The 24,635-nt window shown below is 39.6% G+C and overlaps 3 protein-coding genes across 3 annotated transcripts; 1 reads left to right on the forward strand and 2 right to left on the reverse strand.

Moving 5' to 3' along the window:
• Positions 1-1,483: 1,483 nt before the first annotated feature.
• Positions 1,484-4,872, forward strand: LOC105394896 (ecdysone oxidase). Its single transcript, XM_048628104.1, has 5 exons — positions 1,484-1,526; positions 1,871-2,004; positions 2,718-2,881; positions 3,182-4,401; positions 4,610-4,872. The coding sequence occupies exons 1-5, from the start codon at positions 1,484-1,486 to the stop codon at positions 4,870-4,872; spliced, it is 1,824 nt and encodes a 607-aa protein (XP_048484061.1).
• On the reverse strand, positions 4,592-12,172 carry LOC125490108 (zinc finger protein 182-like). Its single transcript, XM_048628274.1, has 4 exons — positions 12,091-12,172; positions 11,399-11,512; positions 6,509-6,625; positions 4,592-5,882 (listed from the first exon to the last, which is right to left on the reverse strand). The coding sequence occupies exons 1-4, from the start codon at positions 12,133-12,135 to the stop codon at positions 5,739-5,741; spliced, it is 420 nt and encodes a 139-aa protein (XP_048484231.1). The 5' UTR covers positions 12,136-12,172; the 3' UTR covers positions 4,592-5,738.
• Positions 12,173-12,640: 468 nt separating this feature from the next.
• Positions 12,641-23,791, reverse strand: LOC105394895 (zinc finger and SCAN domain-containing protein 26). The gene is made up of 8 exons (XM_048628105.1): positions 23,555-23,791; positions 23,121-23,249; positions 22,611-22,895; positions 21,266-21,928; positions 20,185-20,312; positions 14,288-14,362; positions 13,742-13,871; positions 12,641-12,802 (listed from the first exon to the last, which is right to left on the reverse strand). The coding sequence occupies exons 1-8, from the start codon at positions 23,663-23,665 to the stop codon at positions 12,641-12,643; spliced, it is 1,683 nt and encodes a 560-aa protein (XP_048484062.1). The 5' UTR covers positions 23,666-23,791.
• Between the last annotated feature and the right edge of the window lie 844 nt (positions 23,792-24,635).

Below are 24,635 nucleotides of genomic sequence, written 5' to 3' on the forward strand. Positions count from 1 at the left end.
TTGAAGTGGTACGACTTCACGAATTTACAAGGGTCGTAGAACAAAAGTTGTTCAGACAAAGGGGGAAAGAGAAAGGGGGTGACTGACTCAGGGTGACCCCCTGAGTAAGTAACCCTCTTTAGGCTTAGTATACTATCAGCCTATAGCAGTCCACTGAGGACTAGGCCTCTCCCAAGCGCGCCACTGGATGCTATAATATATATTGCTATCCACATCCATTCATTACCTAACAGCCATCTTTAGCAAGTCGTCACCCTATCTACCCGGAGGGCGTACGATTGCCTAATCGTGGTCTCCACACCAGAACACGTTTACCCCATCGGTTATCGGTGCTTCGACAGATGTGACCAGCCCACTGCCATTTAAGCTTACTAACTCGGTCAGCTATGTCGGTGACATTAGTTCTCTGTCGGATCACTTCGTAATTTTGTAATACCCTGTATAATTCTAAGGTATTTAATGACTGTATCTGCAGTAGGCACAGCTGCAGTATTATAATTAGAATAGGTACATTTCTTACACAAATTTTCGTTACGGTACTACGCGTTACCATAGGGCAAATATACTTAGATACTTACGTCCTTTTTTTAATTACGTTTAAAACTTTTTATTTATTTTGTTTACTTACCTATGTTTGTGTTATTTCTGTGTGTGTTTGAAATAAATGAATTTTCTTTCTCTCTATCTTTTTCGTTCAGTGAAAATAAAACACGTCTGTCGTGTATAAGTAAAGCAGACCAGCAGCTACAGGGCTACAGATAGGTATAATTTTTTTGTTCAGGTACTAAGAAATTTTCTACATTAAATTGCGGTATAGATGTTTCTTCGTAGTCGATAAGCCAGTCGTCGGCCAACAGTTTGTCTACTGGGGATGCTGTTTTACTAAATTAAGGAAACATGAATACTTAATACCTAAAATGATGCAATAACGACTATAAATAGGCTGATTGCTACGCCAATTTTCAGTACCAAATCATATTCTGTGCCTGTGATAAAGTTATTAGTGTAAGTTTGTGAAAAAAAATCATATTAAAAATAACTTTACTCTGCCATTGTCTACTAGTATTTTATAGCGCGAAAGTTTGTAATCCTATCTTAATCCTATAGACGGATGGATATTTGTAACTCTTTCACGTAAAAACTACGGAACGTATTTTGATGAAATTTGGCTACAGCTAACTAGTATCGGCTTAAGTAGGTACTTATCGTCATCATCAGCCTATTATAGCAGTCCACAGCTGGACGTAGGCCTCTCCCAAAGCACACACTGCGATCTATACCTTCCAGATTACTGATGTATTCCTTATTGTTTCTCCTAGACAATGGGACTCCTAGGAGGCGCACTGGCCCCGGTGGCTCCGGTGTTCTCGACCAAGACCATCCTGCACACCGTACAACTGCTGGCCGCCACCCTCAACTACACCGCGCAGAGTTGGCCGCCCTCCGCTAGCGTGCGAGGTGAGAGACCAGCACATCATCTACTATGTATACTAGACTGTACCAACAGCAACCATCACATCATCTATGTAGATACATACAAACCCTAGATTGTTTGTCACCGACACGCTACGAAGATGTAGTTAGATCGTGCTACAGTACCTACTTGGCCACCAGCATACTATTACAAAGTGAGTTATACATCATCAGCCTGCAATAGCCTCTTCACTCTAGACACTCTATCCCTAGCTTTTACCTTAGTTGTGGGTACCAGCCTTTTTTGAAACAGCCGCTACCGGGCACCCTCTACCACTAACTGGCTGAAGTCGTCAGCTCAGGAGAAGGCATACGAAGCGAGGATCTCAACCGATAGTAACATACTTTACCGTTTTACGTCTCCCTATATCATCTTAAATATCATCTTTACTTTCAGATGGTGAAACCTTCGACTTCATAATAGCTGGTGGCGGCACTGCGGGGCTGGTGCTGGCCAACCGCCTCACCGAGGTGGCGCACTGGCGCGTGCTGGTTGTGGAGGCTGGCGGGGATCCGTCGCTGCTCAGTGTGGTAAGTGTACTTTTTTATACTAGAAGACCATTAACTATATGTAAAAAAAAAACACGCACTCACGCCTTGTACTAATGTACTCCCTTGCGGGGTAGGCAGAGGTGCATTGCTGCACCCACTTTTCGCCAGAGTGTCATGTTAGTCCCAATGTAATAGGGGGCCGGCCTATTGCCATTTTACGGGCACATCCAAGACCCGAGAACAAATATCTGTGTTTAAACAAATATCTGCCCCAGCCGGGAATCGAACCCGGGACCATCGGCTCAGTAGTCAGGGTCACTAACCACTATATGTATATGTGTTTTTAACTGAACAGCTCGAAGGAAAGTTTCTGTACCCTATATCGGAGTCCATGAAAGCTTCTTCAGCTATTGCTACACCCAGGCTTGCTACTCCAGTTTTCTCGGGAGCTAGGCTGGCTGAGCTTAAATCAAGGGGATATGTACAAAGGTTTCACTCGAGAGAGCCACGTACAGGAACTTCGCCCCCTCTCAGAATAGAATAGAATAGAATAGAAGGAGCTTCCTCGAGTAACGTATCTGATGCTCCCAGGCCGGTTATATAGTGATTAACGACTAAACTGGTTGGCCAATCTTAGCTAGCCAAGTAAATAGTCTAACTGTAGTGTTTGAAACCAATAAGCTAAGAAAAGAAAGAATGCTCGCAGCGAAGCCTTTTCTATCGTAATAAATTAACGTTCTTGTAATCCTCAGATACCTGGCACGTTTCCCTTCACCGCACACACTCCTGAAGACTGGAACTACTTCAATGAGCGCACCAACGACACGTCTCATGCGTTGAACCTGGAGAAGGCTTCTCTCACCATCGGGAAAGCTTTGGGAGGGAGTTCTTCAATCAACCATTTGCTTTATGAAAGGTAGAGTATATTTTTTTATGTATTAGCATTAGTTACTTATAATTTTATTACATTGAGCCTGCTTGCCACGACGAAATAAAGATATCTAGGAGTTTGAATTTCTAGTAGTTACCTTTGGAGTTTATGTATGTCGAGTCTCGACTCTCGACGATGAAATCTAGATTCAGTCCATCTAGCTCGCAGTGGAGTAGCGTGGTTTGAAATAGCTAGAACTTAAGAACGGTGCTTAGACCGTAAAAACCCTAGAAAGACCGTTTCAAAATCAAAATACGAAAAAAACATTTTTCCTTTCTTTTGCAGAGGAAACCCAGCGGATTACAACTCATGGGGAGACCTTGGCAACGAAGGCTGGTCCTGGGACGAAATCACCTATTACTTCAAGAAACTGGAAGGAGTCATTGATAGAAAGATCTTTGACAGACCAACAGCAGAACAACACTGTAGTAACGGTCCCATAAGTGTTCAAGAGCATAAAGCTAATGCACAATTTCAAAGGGATAATGCGAAACTACTACAAGGATTTGCCGAAATTGGAATGAAAACGCTCCCAGATCTTATAGGAGACGACCAAATGGGCAGCGCTACTCAAGATTTTCCAATTAATAAAGACCAAACAAGAGCTAGTACGGCACAAAATTATCTTCTACCCATTAAAAGTCGACCGAACTTGTATGTCCTCAAAAACAGTTTAGTGACACAAGTTATCATTGAGAACGATACTGCTGTAGGTGTCAAAGTAAAAGTTAATTTGGGAGAAGAAATACAATTATTTGCTAATGTCGAAGTGATAGTATCAGCTGGTACTTATAACACACCAAAAGTTCTGCTATTATCAGGTGTTGGACCCAAAGATGATTTAGAATCAATGGGTATACAAGTTAAAGCGAATTTACCTGTTGGACAAAATCTGCAAGATCATGCTTTCGTGCCGATGGTCATCACTGGTGAAAGAAACATATTCACGACAGTTGAGTCAGCATTGTCATTGCTAGATCTGACTACGTTTCCACTGCCTGTAGTTAACGGCGCTTTCAGTCTATCAGGAGAGGGTTCTGTCCCAGATATACAACACATAACTTTGATTGGAGGAGCTTCATCTCCATTATTCTTCTACTTTTGCCTCGTCAACTTTAATTATAATTTGCAGTTGACTACTGCATTTATTACAAGCACTTTGACCAGTCAGATCGTGTTTTCTTTGGTACAATTGATGAGACCTGCATCGAAAGGTTATGTGAAGCTACGGAGTACAGACCCTAATGATGCGCCGATAATTAATCACAGATACTTAGAAGAAGAAGAGGATGTTGAAAGACTTGTTGCAGGGCTAAAGAAAATGTATACTCTGAGGAAGTCAAGTCCTTTTAAAAAAGAGCGCTCTAAGGCAGTACTGCCACGAATAAAAGAGTGTGCGAAGTATAAGAAAGGGAGTCACGACTATTTTAAATGCTACGCAAAACAAACTGTAACGACCACTTTCCATCCGTTGGGTACTTGCAAAATGGCTGCTAAAGATAAAGGTGTGTATAGTATCAATACACTACTTTCAGTTAACTAATACAAACTCATCATCATCAAATCAAAATCCATTCCATGGCCGTCAAACATACGGCTCCGTAACCAAACTCAGAAGCGTCTGAAAACACGATTCATCCAATAGTTTCTACAACAACCATCTAAATACCTGAATCCACTTTATTAGTTTTAACACAGCGATTTATCTTTCAGGTGGAGTAGTAGACAGTAGACTCCGAGTCTATGGCATCAGTAGACTGCGAGTGGTAGACGCCAGCATCATTCCCGTGCAGCCGTGTGCCAAGATGTTCGCCCCAACTGTCATGATCGCAGAGAAAGCCGCCGACATGATCAAACAAGACTACGGGAAGCCTGTTGATGAATTCGTTTGTGTAAAAGCTGAAGGGTGTAAAGGTGTTGTGGAAACTGATGATGAAAATAGTCATGAGTCAGTTTTACGTGGCCTTTTCGGGTGAAATTGTTGGTTTTGTTGTTAAGTTGTGTTCGTTCTAAGTTTAGGAGCCATTAGTACAAAATAATGTAAGTGTTAAATATTTTTAATATACTTTTAAAATAAAAATGTAATGAATACAGGTATTGTAATAATAAATTATAAGTGTTAAATGTTTGAATTTGTTTGTATTAAGTATATTTAAACGGTATTCATAAGATTCCGACCACTCTACTTACTTAATATAAGTAAATAAAATGATTATAAAACAGTTAATAATTGATGTTTTGTATCGGATACGCTCCGAAAACTAAAGTATTGTACTGATTCCTACAATTATTTCACCAATCTATAATACTATCATTGAGTTCTATAGGCTACTTTTTATCGCGAGACTTCTTGTCGCTAGTCTTCTTGCTCCGCTTGAGGCACGATTTGAGGTGCACCTGGGCCTTGTTTCGACTGAACGATTTTTATTTAAAATTAACAGTAACATTGATTATGAAGAAGAATAACAAAACAACTCTCCCAAAATTCGCAAGGGGAATCAAGTCGATTAAAGAAAATCTGTTGCGCATTTAGTACCGTAAGTAACTGTATTCAGCTAATAGCGTCAGTGTTCTTGTCTTGTGTCTTCTTGCTTCGCTTGAGGCACGACTTTTGGTGCACTTGCATGTTGTGTCGCTGCGTGAACCGCTTGTCGCATAACATGCGACTGAACGGATTTAGATGAAATTTGACAGTAAAATTGCTTATTAATCAGAATATTACAAGGGCAACTTTTTGTCCCGATACTCGCACGGGCACACCTTTTATCGGAGCTGCAAAGTTCGCGTAAAACCCGGTCGATTAAACAAAATCTTGCGCATTTAGTTCCCTACGTAACCGTATTCAGCTGCCAACGTCAGTATTCTTGTCTTCTGTCTTCTTGCTTCGCTTGAGGCACGACTTTTGGTGCACTTGCATGTTGTGTCGCTGCGTGAACCGCTTGTCGCATAACTTGCAGACGTAGGGCTTCGGCTGGCCCGTGTGTCTCTGTGGGGGGAGAGAGAATGGAAATATTATAACATCATGTTATATAATATAAATGTATACAAGAAAAAGCTTGAAATAATGTTACAAGAGTTTAAACAAAAATTTACAGATTTATCAGGTGTTTGACAGCAGTTTAAAAACTGTCTAAGGGTGTCTTGCACAACAAAGTTAATTAAAATTAAACATATGACCTCTTCCTCTGACATACTGTTTAAGTTTCTATTCTATTCTATTCTCTGTGGGGGTGTAAGTACCTGCACCTGGCTCTCTCGAGTGGAACCTTTGTGCATATCCCCAAGGTCTAAACTGCTTTCCTAAGCTTGGACCATTTCCCACCACGCTGGTCCACTGCGCGTTGGTGGGTTCACATATCTAGATGTGCTAAATCTAGATATGCAGGTTTCCTCACGATGTTTTCCTTCACCGTAAGAGCGATGTTATACATTGTACTTAAGTTAAAAGAACTCATTGGTACATGTCAGCGCCGGGATTCCAATCCGCATCTCTTGCGTGAGAAGCGGGCGCTTACCCGACTGAGCTACCACCGCACCCCGACGGAGCTACCGCCGCACTGTTTAATTTTAAAGGACGACCGATTATCGGTTCCTCGACAGACACAGACTCACCCGGACGTGTATGGCCCTGTTCTGCGCGCTCTTGAACACCTTCTCGCAGGAGCCGCACGGGAAGGCGCGCTGCTTCTCGCTGAGGTGGTTCCTCATGTGGAGGGTTATGCTTTTGGGCTGAAAAAATAATAATAATTTGTGTGAAACATAGGTCAGGCAGGGGCCATAGTCCTTCCATAGTCCTAGTTACCTAGTCCATTTAGCACCCCCTTCCATAACCCTGTTATTAGTTTTCTCCGTATCCTACAATAGTCCTGCACTAACCGGGGATTTTCCTTGGATTTACTTCTATAGTCTAAGGCCTAATTTCACACCATTCGGTTAGGTTAAAAATACCTCGGTTTGGTTACATTTTGGACCGTTAAGGTTAGTGAGTGTCCCACCATGCTAAATCACGGGGTTAACTCCCTTGATCGGGTGATAAACTTGATTGCTGCTGTGGGGTTCCGCTAAGACTTGGTTAAGACCGGTAACCAGGCAACGGGTTATTTACTTGTCACTCATTCTGTCAAGATTCAAGATGGAAAAATGAACAGAACCTTTGATAAACAATATACGAACTAGATGTTGTGTGACAAAAAAATGAAGCGAAATACTGGCTGGATTTTATATAATGTCAAACCGAGATAAAAGTTTAAATTTAATGTCCTAACCTAACTTGGAACCGCAATATAGAAACACAAATTGATGGCCCTACCTGGAAATCGAACCCGGGATCCCTGGGTGATGAAGCTGAGCTTCTACCACTAGACCACAGAAATAGATATAAGAAGTTAAACCTAATGACTTAATGAGAACTATTGAATTAAGTGAAAAATCTTCTAACAAAATATTTTAAAATAAGACCTTAGTTAGAAATTGAGGTGTTATTTGTTGAGTCCTTTCTTTTGCACTGACACTCCATTTAGTTCGTTGTATTGTTTTTCAAAGGGCATGCCGTAATGATATTATTTTCAATGACGGATGTCAAAAAACAACCTCGATAGAAATAGTAACCATGGCAACCTCAAAACCAAAAAGTTTGATTGTTTGAGTTTGTTTGATATTATAGAGACATAGACACCAATTTCAATGAATATGACAGAATATTGAATGAAGTGTGAGTGAATGATTCACATAATGCTTGATTTATGAATGGTCTATTAGATTTTCGTCATGGGACTCATCCAATTAACAAGGGTAATAATCCTTAAACGCGTCGTCAGCAAATTCGTTATTGTGACTGTAACTAACAGAATCATGAAAAACCAGGTCTAAGGCCTAATTTCACACCATTCGGTTAGGTTAAAAATACCTCGGTTTGGTTACATTTTGGACCGTTAAGGTTAGTGAGTGTCCCACCATGCTAAATTACGGGGTTAACTCCCTTGATCGGGTTATAAACTTGATTGCTGCTGTGGGGTTCCGCTAAGACTTGGTTAAGACCGGTAACCAGGCAACGGGTTGTTTACTTGTCACTCATTCTGTCAAGATTCAAGATGGAAAAATGAACAGAGCCTTTGATAAACAATATACGAACTAGATGTTGTGTGACATAAAAAAATAAGCGAAATACTGTCTGGGTTTTATATAATGTCAAACCGAGATAAAAGTTTAAATTTAATGTCCTAACCTAACTTGGAACCGCAATATAGAAACACAAATTGATGGCCCTACCTGGAAATCGAACCCGGGATCCCTGGGTGATGAAGCTGAGCTTCTACCACTAGACCACAGAAATAGATATAAGAAGTTAAACCTAATGACTTAATGAGAACTATTGAATTAAGTGAAAAATCTTCTAACAAAATATTTTAATATAAGACCTTAGTTAGAAATTGAGGTGTTATTTGTTGAGTCCTTTCTTTTGCACTGACACTCCATTTAGTTCGTTGTATTGTTTTTCAAAGGGCATGCCGTAATGATATTATTTTCAATGACGGATGTCAAAAAACAACCTCGATAGAAATAGTAACCATGGCAACCTCAAAACCAAAAAGTTTGATTGTTTGAGTTTGTTTGATATTATAGAGACATAGACACCAATTTCAATGAATATGACAGAATATTGAATGAAGTGTGAGTGAATGATTCACATTATGCTTGATTTATGAATGGTCTATTAGATTTTCGTCATGGGACTCATCCAATTAACAAGGGTAATAATCCTTAAACGCGTCGTCAGCAAATTCGTTATTGTGACTGTAACTAACAGAATCATGAAAAACCAGGTCTAAGGCCTAATTTCACACCATTCGGTTAGGTTAAAAATACCTCGGTTAGGTTACATTTTGGACCGTTAAGGTTAGTGAGTGTCCCACCATGCTAAATCACGGGGTTAACTCCCTTGATCGGGTTATAAACTTGATTGCTGCTGTGGGGTTCCGCTAAGACTTGGTTAAGACCGGTAACCAGGCAACGGGTTGTTTACTTGTCACTCATTCTGTCAAGATTCAAGATGGAAAAATGAACAGAGCCTTTGATAAACAATATACGAACTAGATGTTGTGTGACATAAAAAAATAAGCGAAATACTGTCTGGGTTTTATATAATGTCAAACCGAGATAAAAGTTTAAATTTAATGTCCTAACCTAACTTGGAACCGCAATATAGAAACACAAATTGATGGCCCTACCTGGAAATCGAACCCGGGATCCCTGGGTGATGAAGCTGAGCTTCTACCACTAGACCACAGAGGTAGATTCAAGAAGTTAAACCTAATGACTTAATGAGAACTATTGAATTAAGTGAAAAATCTTCTAACAAAATATTAAAAAAAAAGACCTTACTTAGAAATTGATATGTTATTTCCCGAGAAGTTTCTTTTGCACCGACACTCCATCTTGTTCGTTGTATTGTTTTTCAAAGGGCATGGCGTAATAATATTATTTTCAATGACGGATGTCAAAAAACAACCTCGGTAGAAATAGTAACCATGGCAACCTCAAAACCAAAAAGTTTGGTTGTTTGAGGTTGTTTGAAATCACAGAGACATAGACAACAAATTTCAATGAATATGACAGAATATTGAGTGAAGTGTGAGGGAAATGAGTGAATGATACACATAATGCTGGATTTATGAATGGTCTGTTAGATTTTCGTCGTGGGACTCATCCAGTTAACAAGGGTAATAATCCTTAAACGCGTCGTCAGCAAATCCGTTATTGAGACTGTAACTAACAGAATCATGAGAAACCAGGTCTAAACAGGGAAAATTCGCGGTTTGTGTCACATTTCATATAGATTAATGTTGTCAAACGGGCCTCTACATGTTGGCTTCGGCCCCATGCACGCCTTCCAAATGCCCGGGACCCCATGGTCCCGAGATGGTAGCGACACAATATAATAATAATAATATTATTAGGTAACAATCATTCACTGCCAGAAATCTCTGAAATTAAGAAACTAGTACAAAGAATATTGCAAAAGTGGTCAAAGTTCAGCGGCTAATAAAATTTTGAATAAGTTTTGTTGCTTAGGACTTTTTGAAATAGGCGATGCCGATTTTTATTAAATATAGCTCTTACTAAGAACTCTCGGGTAACATTACCTATGACCCTAAACAAACAAAACGACGTTTGACGACCGAATGGCGTAGTGGTTAGTGACCCTGACTACTGAGCCGAAGGTCCCGGGTTCGATTCCCGGCTGGGGCAGATATTTGTTTAAACACTGATATTTGTTCTCGGGTCTTGGGTGTTGATATTTATATTTAGTATCTATCTATCTATGTATTTGTGTAGATATATCAGCTGTCCGACACCCATAACACAGGTTCTGCCTAGCTTGGGGTCGGATGGCCGTGTGTGAGATGTCCCCACATATTTATTTATTTATTTATAAAACTAAAATCGGATAAGATAAGCCGCTTGGAAGCTACGCTGTCACAGACAGATAGACACAGACACGTCAAACTTATAACACCCCGCTATTTCCGTCAACGCCTATCTCGCAGTTGTACCGCTTCAGTAACGAACACTTCACTACACTGCGGAGAAAGAGAGAGAAAACTTCGCTAAACTGCGGAGAGAGAGATAGTGAACACTTCGCTATACTGCAAGAGAGAGATAACATTTCGCTACACTACGGAGATACCGAGTGTGTGTATCTCCTCTCCTCTCTCTTTGTCTCTTTCTCTCTCTCCACAGTGTAGACTAATAGCAAGCGCTGCGCCGCATATCTCGCAGATGTACCACTGCAGTAGAGAATACTTCGCTACACTGCGCAGAGAGAGAAAGAACACTCCGCTACAATGCAAGAGATAGAGAAAGAGAGGTGCGTGAACACCCACACCAAATAAGTGTGTACTCAATATAGACCATCTTCTATCGTCATAGCCTTAAGCACTACCAATCACTTTTTCAACATCACCAAAGGTACCAACCAATTTAGGTACTACTCGTATGTGCAATAAAGACTTTAATAATAACTAGCTGTTCCCGCGAGCTTCGCTTCGCCTTAAAAAGTTGCCCCGTGGGAATTCCGGTATAAAAAGTAGCCTATGTTCTTTCCCAGGGTCTAGACCATATGCATACCAAATTTCATACAAATCCGTTCCGTAGTTTTGGCGTGAAAGAGTAAAAGACAGACAGACAGACACCGTTACTTTCGCATTTATAATATTAGTTAGGATATTTTTTTTTCTGTGTATACTATTATAGCCTAAGACACCAAAATTCTGTTATAATAAGTCATATATGGCTGCTAGTTCCTGAGGAGTGGAAGCCAGTGTCTATAGCACAGGTCTATTCCTATTATAGGCAATGGCTGTCACCTTTTATGTCACCTATAAATTGAAATAGCCAACTTGTAACGTAACTGATATGTCTTACAAATTTAATTGTAACCCAAATATTGGCAAATAAATTATTATTAAATAATAAGTGTGTTTTCTTTCTTTCAATACTGACAGCGAGCGCGGCGCCGCATATCTCGCAGATGTAGCGCTGCTGCGGCCCGCGGCGCCCGTGGACGCGGCCGGAGTGCATCCGGAGGGTCATGTGCGAAGAGAACACTTCGCTACACTGCGGAGAGAGAGAGAGAGAGAGGGGTTAGATGTATAATTTAAGTCAGTCTAAGTACCTAATTATCTTATCTAGTTTTAGTTAACTGGTTGTATTTATTAAGTACAGATATTAGTGTTTTAGTATTAGTGTGTGTTACAGCTGGTGTCGTGTAACGCCTAGGTATAATTAACTAAGGATTGAGTTCTGGAACCGGTCTCAGCGCTGAATAGCGAAGAGATGGGTTCTAGAATGCATGCCTTACCATTGGAACCATATGTGGGAACTTGTAATCGGCTAGTAGCTGTTTACCTGATATGTTCATATTGTGTAAGTTCTCCAAATATTATAAAATAAAATAAAAATATGAGGAGAGAGAGAGAGGAATAATTAATGTGTGACATGAAAACTTTATTAAATTGTTAAGTCAATCAATGAAATCGATTGTTGAGACGGCTATTGTAGATGCAGATAAGTGTGGTACAAACCATATTTACTTTCTATTCTAATATACAATTCATTATTGTAGTTTAAAATTTTATTGTAAATAAAAAATATAACAATAGGCAGGTAGAAGGCATCTAAATAAGGTACTCTACCTTTTCACAAGTGAATTGATCGTTTTCGCCCGCTTTAGGGCACATTCCCGGTTTGTAAAGTTTCGGGATTTCTTCAGAATTTGTTTCAAACCTGAAAGTAAATTGTTAAATTAAAGTGATTTTGTCTTAGTTGTAAAATATAGCTATTGCACTCTAAAACTCCAATCTTCAAAGTGGTTAATTACTCATTTGACGACCGAATGGTGTATTGGCTAGGGACCACTGCTGTGCCGACGATCTCCGGTTCATATATTTGTTTAAAAACAAATATTTGTACTCGGATTGTATTATATTGTATATTTATTCAGAAACAAATTACATTGTGTTTGAATTTTAACTTAAATGCAATAACATAAAATTTTATGTTCATAACAATTTACAAGAAATTTACAATTAAATATAATTGATATGGGGTGTTAATATGTATCTATGTATGTATCTGTTTAGCTATATCCGTAGTCCGATACCCATATTACACCTAGCTTGGTGTCGGATGGCCGTGAGTGACATGTCCCGACATAATATATTATTATTTAAAAACATAGAAAACTCACGCATCATTTTGCTCAGCGTGCATAGTGGAATTCTTCTTATGTTCTTCGAAGGCGACTGTTGACTCAAACGAGATGTCGCAGCGCTCACAGTATATGTGCGTCTGTGTGTCTGTCTTCGTGTCTGTTCCCTCACTGTCGGATGGCTTCTGTGGCGTGAGCTGAAAGAAGATAAATGTGGATTTAGTTATAAAAGAGCATACATAAGGCACAACGAAACAACTCTGCCATTTCAAAACATAGGAGACATTTCAAACAACAGGAGACATAAATATAAATTGAAGAATAGGGAGTAGGGCGACATAGCGTAAGTCTGTCCGACATTGTATCATTGTTTTTTTTATCAACGTTAGAGTTGTATTAAAGCGCAGCTTGTTCACTTATGATAATTTATAGCCGCATTTTTTACAGTCGTACATAAGCCCAGTAAACTAAGTTCTCGAATAGCATAGGTAATCAATCGTCCACTGTTGGACATAGGCCAAAGGGCGCCACAGCACTCTTTCCTCTACCTTATGATATATATCAAAAATCACTTTCATCCCTATGAGCTGAAGCATATCTCATGCTACATTTGCGTATTTATTCCTTTAAGCAAAATATCTAACGTGAAACATGTCAACTAACCTTCTCCATATGTTTCATCAACAATTAAATTAAACGTGAAATATGTGAACTAATCTTCTCCATAATGTTTGATCAACAATTAAATTAAACGTGGCGAGCGGTTGTGGCGTAATGGATAAGGCCTCGTCCTCTCAATCGAGAGGCCGTGGGTTCAAATGCTGGCTTGTACCAATAAATTCTTTCAATTGTGATTTCAATTAAGGATTTTAAGTACAATAATACCACGTGCTCTTACGGTGATGGAAAACATCGTGAGGAAACCTGCACATCTAGATTCTAGATGTGTATCCTAAGTGCATTGTACTTATTTCAAAACTGCGATATGGCTCGCAACCTATCACGTGAGTACAAATGTGCTGCGAAAAGTGGGTGGCTCGCTTGTGAGCCACCTCTGACTACCCCTTCGGGGATTACAGTCGTGAGTGCATATGTATGTATATATGTAAATTCAAACGTGAAATGTGTCAACTAACCTTCTCCCTGTGTTTATACTGCATGTGTTGGACCAGGCCGGCGCTGCTCACGAAGGACTCGCCACACGCCGCGCACACGTGGCTACTGCGGTGCTTCTCGCGGACGTGAGTGTAGAACGACGTTATCTTACTGGAAAGAGAAAATGTAGTAGTAGTAGTAGTATAACTTTATTGTACATAAAACACTTTAAATTACATTTAAGACTTAAAACTATAATACAATAAGGGCGGCCTTATCGCTAAAAGCGATTTCTTCCAGGCAACTCGAGCTAAGAGACAATTTTGAATATAAATGAGGAAGTTGTACAAAAATATAAACAATAAAGAGAAAAACTAAAATCTATATCGACGAATGTTACACTTTGTTTCTTTGTTGTCTCCTTCCAATGAAGGAAGGGTTTAGGCCTAGTCCACCACGTTGGCCAAGTGCGGGTTGGTGGACACATATCTATTATATTATGTAAACACTTCCTTAACTATTTCTCAAGGTGAGTTCCAAAAGTAATAAATGATGCTATGAATTTGCTGAGTCTTTGATTTACTTACACAAATGTAGCTTCGCAGTATTTACACTGATACTTGTGCCCTTCGTGAGTCTTTTCGTGCATTATTGCACTGGGACTGAAATAAAAAAAATGATAGGTAAGCTAATATAAATAATCATACTTTAAAGAAAATTTTCTCAATAAACCTATGTTTGAGCTTTCAATGCAATGCCGTCGGACCATTTGATTATAATTCAATAATAAACTAATATTACTGAACGGATTTGAATGGAATTTGGTATACATATGGTCTAGACCCTGAGAAAGAACATAGGGTACTTTTTATCCCGGAATTCCCACGGGAAAACTTTTTAAGGCGAAGCGAAGCTCGCGAGAACAGCTAGTAATTCAATAAATTATTCAATTTTGTTTTTATGGCTCTCTGACTGTGTGTGACTAACACTGTCAATTCCGCCAAAAACATGCGTTTGGAGATTGCACGGTATTTTACTTAACCTTATTTACAAGTTGATGTATTACAACCAGAGAATGAGTGGTCTGAAACAAAACAACACAAACAAAAGTTAGTAGGGTTAATGTTAGTAAAACAATCACATGTAGGTATTTACAGTATTGATTTCGGAGTTAAAGTGTAATGTTATTAGTTTTAAGAAAAGCGGACAAAATATTTACAAACGAGGAATGGACATAAGTTAGAAGACACTTCATATTAACAGGACGAGGAATTGAAGAAGGTAGGGAGTCGTATAACGAGGATTGGAGGTTCGGACAACTAAACAGTAGGTGTTCTACTGTGCCCTCGTCCGTCCCGCAGTCGCAAAATGAGTTATCACGGACTCGGATCTTGGCCAAATGAACTGGGCTACATACGTGACCTAATCGTAGTCGACATATTGTAGACGTGGTGCGTTTGTCAACATGCTTGTACTTAAAAAACCACGGTCTGTTGGGGATTGTTGGTTGTATATCAGCATAATGCTTTCCTTTTATGGTTTTTGATAAATCCCAGGATTTTTGCCAAGATTTTTCAAGTCTTGGCTTGGCAAGTGAGGCGAGGTCATGGGCATAGTTAGTATAATGCGTAGACATTCCAGTTTGGACAGCATCCTTAGCATATGAGTCTACGCGCTCATTACCAACAATTCCGCTGTGGCCTGGAATCCAAACCACAGCTACATTGATGCCACGGGTAACGCAGCGGTGTAAACACTCTCGTATTTTGAATATAATAGGGAATTTGGATTTACTCCGAAAAGGAAATGAAATTATGGCGTGTAAGCAGCTCAATGAATCAGAAAATATTACAGATTTATGAATATTATGAGACTCTACATAAAGTAAGGCCTCATAGATTGCAGTTGCTTCACCTGTGAAGACAGAAGACTCAGGAGGGCGTTTGAAACTAAGAATAATCTTGAATTTGGGGATCCATACTGCCAGGCCAATGTCACTAGTGTCTGAAGGTTTGGATGCATCTGTATAAATGCATAACCAATCTAAGTAGTTTTTACTTACCAAACAGTTGAAGGTTTGGTCAGCGTCAGGAGAATCTTTTTCCACGCCGAAATCGGTGATGACATTTGGTTGGAAGGTAAGGGCGTCATAAGAGGTGCTAAACATAGGATTAGATAGAAACGTCACTGTCGTGTTGGAAAGTCTAGAGAATCTGATGTAGCTTCTCAGTAGAAGTGGGACTGTTAATGGGGATTGATTAATTTGAGCAGTAGATAAACGTTGAAGGGTACCGAGTTTGTAAAGGAGAGGGTGAGAAGTAAATTGACAGATCTTGTAAAAGAATCTGTCGCATAGATATTGTCTGCGGAGAGAGAGGGGAGGTTCCACACACTCCACTTGTAGAGCGTTGGTCGGGGAGGACTTCATGGCGCCAGTTATAATGCGCAGACATTTATACTGGAGTTTATTTAATTTTTCTGAAGCAGCCTTATTGCAAGGGTCTAAGATAAAACTCGCATAGTCGAAATGGCTGCGCACCACGGCGTTATATACAAGTTTTTGAGTATAGGGGTGAGCGCCCCACCAAACGCCAGACAGAGACCTCAGGACGTTAACGCCTTTTTCACATTTCTGGGCGACATAATTTAGATGTGGAATACCTGTAAGGCGGGTGTCGAGGATAACACCGAGAAATTTTACCTTGTTGTCAACAGGGATTACATCGTCACCTACAACGATTTCAATATCTGGAACATACCGTTTCCTGGTGAATACCACGCTGGAGCACTTGGCAACAGATAGTGAGAGGCCATGCTCGTGCAACCAGTCATTTAGATATCTCATAGCTAGGTTCAGAGACACATTAGCTTCGCTTATTGATGGACTAGCAAAGTATAAAGCTATGTCATCGGCATACTGCAAGATTTCGCAAAAACAGTTTACGGACTGTTCCAGGTCATGAGTGTATATGTTATACAGGAGTGGACTTAATACTGAACCTTGGGGAAGTCCTTTCCATACAAGTTTAGGATTGTCAATGGATGAGCTTGGGCACTTAATATAAATAAGTCTCTCCGCGAGGAGGTTGCATATTAAACGGGACAGCCTCTCAGGGATACTCAGATGTTGCAGTTTCTGCCTGAGTATTGGAAGGAGAACGTTATCATACGCAGAAGCCACGTCGAGGAAAACACCTATCAGATATTCTTTCCTTTTGAATGTTGTTTGGATATCTGTGACCAGAATACCCAAACTGTCTAGTGTACCCATACCCTTTCTGAATCCGAACTGAGACTTAGCTATGATGTTTCTATTTTCGACGAACCATTCCAATCTAATTTTGATCATATGCTCCGTGATCTTAGATAAAACAGACGATAGGGCTACTGGTCGTCTAGAATTGGGATCATTTGGGTTTTTACCGGGTTTTAAGATAGGAATGACAATCTGTTTCTTCCATGAATCAGGGAGAACCCCGTATTCAAGGAAATAATTTGATAACTGTAAATAGAAATGCTTGATTCTGGAGCTCGACTTGGAAATAAAGGAATATGGAATGCCATCAATGCCCGGAGAAGAGTCTGTCAAACCATGTATAGCAGATTCCAATTCCTCAATTGAGAATGGGGAGTCTAAACTATGTGAAGATGGGAGAACAGAAGGAGGTAGGGGAAGAGAATCAGAGTTTGGAACAAATGGTGGAGCCAGTCTGTCCGAGAAATCATCCAGCCATACTGCAGGGTCGTTGGACAACACATTCTGTGCATTTATGGAGCCACGAAATATCCTTATTTGTCTCCAGATGATGGAAGCAGGAGTCATAGGGGAAAGGTTTTCGCAGAATCTGAACCAGCCTTGTTTTTTTTTCTTTAACAATAGCCTTCTGGTGCGGGCTGCACAACGTTTATATTCAATAAAATTTTCTGAGCTCATTGCAGCCGAATAAGCATCTTCTGCATCATTCCGCTGATTAATTGCTTCCGTGCATTCAGAGTCCCACCAGGGAGGGGAGACCCTTGAGCTTCTTTTTGATTTTTTTGGTTTTGCAGAAGATGTTAGTGCTTTTTCAAACTCTGAATAGTTGTTCATATAGTTGTCTGGAGAACAAGGGGGGATCAGATTGACTTTATTTTCCACAGACTCCACAAAACTCTGCCACTCTTTTTGGTTCACCTTGTATCTTGGGAATGGGTTAAAATTTGAAATAAAAGATGGTCTATTGGATATAGTGATGTCGATTGGGAAATGGTCGCTACCATAGGTATTCGGGAGGACCCGCCAGGACATTAACGAAGCCAGGGAAGGAGAACAGATAGATAGATCGACAGCACTCTTAGGATTCTGAGATGGGAGAACGCGACGAGTAGGAGATCCATCATTAAGTATACAGAGGTCAAGGGAGTCAAGCATTTCTATTATGTCAATTCCAAAACTGTCACTGTGATAGGAGCCCCATGATACATGGTGTGCATTGAAGTCACCCATGATCAAGAATGGCCCCGGCAGAGAGGAAATAATATTAAAAAAGGGAGGAATAAGGGAAGGATGGGGATATGGGAAATACACGGATACAAATGTAATGTTTAAGGCTCTAAGAGCCACCACATTAAATCCGTACCCATGATCAGGGATGGGGAGAGAGGAGAAGATAATGGAGCGCTTCACAAACAAAGCGCAGCCTGCATATCCATCATCCCTGTCGTCCCGCAGACAGGAGTACCCTGGCACCCGGAATCGGGAACCCGGCAGAAACCATGTCTCCGAGACGGCAGCTATGACAGGTTGGAATTTATCTATAAGAAATAAAAGTTCGGATTTTTTACGATTCAGACTCTGGGCATTCCATTGAAGGATTGGTGTCAGAGCCATTTGTGAATTCGTATAGGAGTTTGAGTTTGTTGGCGACGTTGGGCGGTAGGGTTGTGTCATTGAATTTTGACACGATGCATATAATTGAGGAAATTAATACCTCTAGGAGGTTATCATTAGGGGTTATTGGTAATGTAGAAGGTGAGATAGAGGACAAGGGAGAATCATTATTCAGGGCACATCCATTGGGAAGAGAAGATGAAGCATTAGCGATTAGGGCATTGTGAGCTTGCTTGTCATAGCTCTTACCAAGTGGGGCATGGGGACGTCTTTGGGTGAAAACTGTTTTCCTGTATGAGTGGGTCTGTGATGGGGGAGAGGCTGGTTGTAGATTTTGTGTAGAGGATGGAGATTTGGCAACTTCTGCGTATGGTTTCCTACTGCTGGGGACCTTGGCATTTGCTTCAGAGAAGGAAATGTTGTCTTGAGACATTATCAGTTTTACCATTTTTTGTCTAGACTGCTCAGGGCAGTTAAGACTAGTTGAGAAATGTCTGCCGGAGCAGTGTAGGCATGAAGCATTTTCTTGAGAAATGGTGCAATTTTCACCATCATGTGGTTGGGCACAACGATAGCATCTGGGTTTTGAACGGCATTGTGCCTTCACGTGACCAAAGCGGCAGCACGCTCTGCATTGGATGGTGGGGAATTTATAAGGCTCTACCAAGACTGTAGCTTTGTAAGAGTAAATCTTTTCTGGTAAGATTTGACCTCTAAAGGTGATGACTACAACTTGAGTTGGAATCCAGGAGACCTTTCCATCACTGTCTCTATTCTTCCTACTAAATCTCCTTGCTCTTAGTACATGACCGCAGCCTTGGGGGAGATCAAGTGAGTTCACAAATTCATCCATTGACATGTCCCGTGGAACATCCTTACATACACCCATCCTAGTGATGCTGTATGTTGGGATGCCTACCTTGTATCCATTTTCAGTGAGCAGTGGGTCTTGCATAAATTTGTTTGCGTCAGCTGCAGTGCAGAATTCGACAGCTACTCTGTTTCGACCTACTACTTTAACTCCATCACGGGTGATATTGGCAATTTTGTTTTTGTGTAGAAATTGGCCGAATTTGATGGCTTTTAGGGAAGTGCCTTGAGAGGGAGACGACTCTAGCCTCGAGACGTGGACAATAAATGGTCCTACATCTTGTAGTTCGTACCTTTTGTTGTTTTCGTTAAGGCTAGGGTGCGTATACATCGACTGGATGGATGCAGACGCAATTTCTGGGTCCGTGATAACTTTTTTACTTGAGTCAGTAATTGGCTCTTCATGAGGACGCTTACGGCTTGATTCCTGGGGGGTTTCAGGGAAGAGCGGGGGAGAAGGAGGAATAGGAGCAGGGCCGGGGTCCGGCGGCGGGTCCGGGGGGCGTTCTACGTCGTGCTCCATCTGGAATTATCCAGATGGAGCAAAAACAAGTAATAACTACTACTTACCCAGACACAGGACACACAAACCAACACCAGAACAACACAATCTCGGTCAGAAAACAGTAATTATGGCTGTAATTTCAAAAAAATCCAAAACCACGTGCAGTCAACAAAAACACGAAAGCGAGAATCTGACTCTTCAATAAATTATAGAAAGAAAGGTCGGATTGTGATACTTACGAACTGTTGCATACTTCTGGACATCTCAAACAGTGGTATCTGATCTGGTGTGTCTTCACGTGAGTACGCAACTTGCCTTCCCATTTAAACCTTCGTTTGCACAGAAAACATTTGTGTTTGCCTTTTGCCTGAAATTAAATGAAATTTTTCAGCGTCTGAAGGATACGGCTAAAGGATGGCAATAAGTTTAGCCCCAGTTTCATCAATTGGAACTAAATATAACACTCACAAAAAGTGGGTATAACAATACATCTCTGCTTACAAGTATTTTTATAATCATACAACGTGTTCACTATAATGTGGAAATTATAGGAACCATATTTATTACTGAGCTAAATAGTACTTGAACTATACTTTGTAAACTGGGTGTGGTGGTAGCTCAGTCGGGTAAGCACCAGCTTCTCACGCCAGAGATGCGGGTTCGAATCCCGGCGCTGACATGTACCAATGAGTTCTTTTCTGAATTTAAGTACAATGTATAACATCGCTCTTACGGTGAAGGAAAACATCGTGAGGAAACCTGCAAGGAAGGCAGTTTAGCCCTTGGGGATATGCACAAAGGTTCCATTCGAGAGAGCCAGGTGCAGGTACTGATACCCCCACAGAGAATAGAATAGAATAGAATACTTTGTAAACTATGAAGAACCCTATGGCAGGCAGCCAAGTCGATACATTTTATCAGTCAGTTTGTTGGTTTACGTTATTCCCCAAGCATAAGCTTCTGTCAATCAAATGTCATAGCGCTATTCAAAGGATAGGATGTAGACATACACGTTAAAAAAAACAAACACTCACACCTTGTCCTAATGTACTCCCTTGCGGTGTAGGCAGAGGTGCATTGCTGTACCCACTTTTCGCCAGTGTTATGTTAGTCCCAATGTAATAGGGGGCGGGCCTATTGCCATTTTACTTGCACATCCAAGATCTTAGAACAAATATCTGTGTTTAAACAAATATCTGCCCCAGCCGGGAATCGAAGCCGGGACCTTCGGTTCAGTAGTCAGGGTCACTAAACACTACACCATTCGGTCGTATACAGGTTAAAAGTAGGCTTTTTATATGTATGACATTGAATACTAACCACATCATGTACTCGCATGTGACGCCTCAAAGTGTCTTCACAAGTGAAGTTTTTCACGCAACTGTCGCAGCGAAATACGGAGTTCTGATAGCTTAGAGTGTCCATGCGCTTTCTGTACTCTTTGAGTACTTCTTCTTCACTCAAATGTACAATTTTCCATTTCTCCTCAGAAAACTTGTAAGCTTTTTCTCTTTGTGTAGCGTATTTAACCTTCAGTTTTGCTGTAATGTCTTTATTGTCGGATTCATCATTGATATGATTTAATCTTTTGTTCCGTAATGATTTCTGATTTGATTTTCTTTTTTCTGTTTTCTTTTGTTTGAAATTTGCAGATTTAGATTTTTGACCGACTTCGTTTTTTCTCATTTTAATTTTACTAATGTTTAATTCACTATCATTAATGTTGCTGAGGGGTTTCTCTGATGATAGTGGTTCATCATCAGATTCAGTGAATGGCTTCAAGTTGAAGTCATCAAGACTATCATTAAAAGTTTCATATCGGTCTTCATCAGGTTCCTCTTTAACAGGTATTTGAATGTTGTCTACAAATATTCCTTCACAACCTTCGTTAAGGTCGTATGTCGCAACTGTATGACTCGGTAATAGTTCCTCAAATGAAGATTCTAAGTTGTGTTGACTTCTATTTACATTCAATATTGAGACCTGTTTAGAACAAAAAGATTATAAGGTGCTGCGCAAGGATTATTGCAGGACTTATCTTATTTTAGAACCTATAATTTATTCAATAAAAAAATTAAATTGTTTTATTTCCAATGTTCACCATTGTCCATGGTAAGAGAAATATAGCTAGACCTACAATAATATTGTGCAATATATTTATTGTGCAATAAGATTGAATTGCGTTTTGAATCCAGATGACGCTTGTGTAATCTTCAATATTAACGCTCTTCCTGAGGAAATATGGCGTACACTATTTGTATAAGGCCTATGATGCTGATAACGTACCACGAAACATGAGTTTTTATGCTTACCTACTTACAGTACAGTACTTAATACCATTTTCATATAAGAACATACTTTAACTTTTAAAATGAATTTTGCCACGAATGTGCAGCAACATCCCCTAAAGTTATTCTTATTACTACTTATTTTATTATTTGTAACTTTAACGTATTTTAAAATTATTGATGTTGACTTAATTGCGTATTATATCAATATAAATAAATTGCATGAATTAAAATTGTGTCCATATTAACTTTGAAATTGTATTTCGCATACTGACTGCTCTGTGAAACATGGTCTCTCTCTCTCTATAAATTGTACTTGAAGAACTACTGTAAGTATACCTTGTTTCTGGTGAATAAATGAATTCTATTCTATTTACCTGAGTATCTTTTGTTTTTACTTCTCTGCTAGTCTGTGCTGAACTATTAATATTCTGGTGATTTGAATCATCCTCATCACTTTCAATATTTATTACTACAGGATCAATATTAGATGATGTTTCTTTTGCATTGATTTCGTTTCTTTTATTCTTCCTATTCTGTTCGGTATTATTTAGTGTGTGAATATCTTCTTTCATTGAGATTACCAATGTTGGCACCACTTTTAAGCATGATTCTAGATCAAGTACCTTGCGGTCAATACTTGTGATTCTTGAGTGTGTAATCTGTAAATATAAATAGCATAAAAATATTAGGAAAGCTAAAAATAGTTTTACAAGTTAACATATTTTTTATCATTTTAGCTGCAGTCCTAAAATGCTAATTTGTAGCACTCATAAACTTTTTTCGATGTTCCTGCAATTGTTTCTGCTGCAAAGTTACCATTCTCAGATCCTTATGCCGTTAGGGATAAGAAACAGAGTTATATATAGTTATAATAAAAAACTCACAGGGCCAGATTGTATAAGGGACTCCAAAACATTCTGCGCTTTGAGGCATTTTCGACGAAACACATTGAATTTCCACAAGTATATGAAACATTCATGGCAGTAATAGTTCTTTATGTTAGGATAATATATCTGAAAAAAAATAGGTAAATTTGTTTTTGAATGATAGTCTGCCTAACAAAGCAGAGTTCTACAATATTAAAATGATGCCTCCTTTTGTTAATTGGTAAGTAGATAGATAGTGGATCGTGATCATTCTCCTTTTTTAATCCCTATAGTACCTGTATTTATAAATGTTTAGACATCTTTACTAAAGCCAGGAGTGGAGCGTAGCTTTTTACTAGTTTAGGAGCCAGGGCGTCACCTATAGGCTAAGTTTATTGCACAATAAAGTTATGTTTAAGTAAATAAAATATAATAATTATAATCTTACGTACAGCAGCGTCGAACAGTTGTTCGTACAAAACTTGCAAATTGAACTGATTTTCATGAAACAGTTTCCCACGGGTGTTCAGACATATTTTACAGAACTTGACTTCTTCCTCCATTTCTTTTCAATAATAAATTAAAATACAATCCACAACTACGGTACCTAAATAAAATCAAATTCTGTTTGATGAAGATTCGACTCGACGCGACACTTCAACTTATTGTTGTGAATTACTCTGTGGTGTTAACTGTCATGTCTATATCACAGAGCGAACAAATATTTGTTCTGAGGGCAAGTACCAGCACTTTTTCCCTACACCATTCCACCAATGTATTCAGTGAAATTTTATGCGCGGCTCACCCTGGCTAGTCAGAGAAATCCCTACATTGTCTATGCGGGGGCGCGGCTGGGGGCCAGTAGAGGTACAAGAACAATAAGAGATATTCTTTTGATGTTTAAAAGTTCCAAAATCGACCAATAGATGGCATCCGGCCTGCCGTTTTTTATGAGCTGCATTCTTCTGAGGGGACGGAAGATGTCATAAATGGTACAGTGAAACTATAAAGTTCTGAAATTAAATGAGGGCACTGCTATCTTTCATGTAGCAACCCTATATAGCGAAACATAACTGACTTTGATACTTGAAATTTTGCCTGTTAACTTCCTACCTATTTATGTATTTTAAAAACAACTTACCATCCACAAAAAAGCTCTTATACAAGCTAGAAGGTGTTAATATGAAGGCTAATAGTGAAACCAATAAATATTTATTTAGATAACGTTATTACAACTGTATAAAAAACTGGATCTGTTGACGAAGGGCACACATAGTAAAGACATCAATTTCTCTTTTTGGACGGCCAGTTCTGTTTCTTCCAGGAGTTAGAAATATTCCATATTTTGCCCTCTTTGGCACGCTGGTCCGATATAACTATAAAATAAAATAAAAAAAATCTTTTTGAGTTACACAATGCCCCCCAAATTCACACAATGTGAATTTAGTAAGTAAACAAAAAATATATCTTCAAGTATCAAAATGTTAAGGTTTGACTCAACTGAAATCAGTACCCGTATCACGAAAATTCGAG

The sequence above is a fragment of the Plutella xylostella genome, chromosome 20, assembly GCF_932276165.1.
Source record: "Plutella xylostella chromosome 20, ilPluXylo3.1, whole genome shotgun sequence".
Taxonomy (NCBI): domain Eukaryota; kingdom Metazoa; phylum Arthropoda; class Insecta; order Lepidoptera; family Plutellidae; genus Plutella; species Plutella xylostella.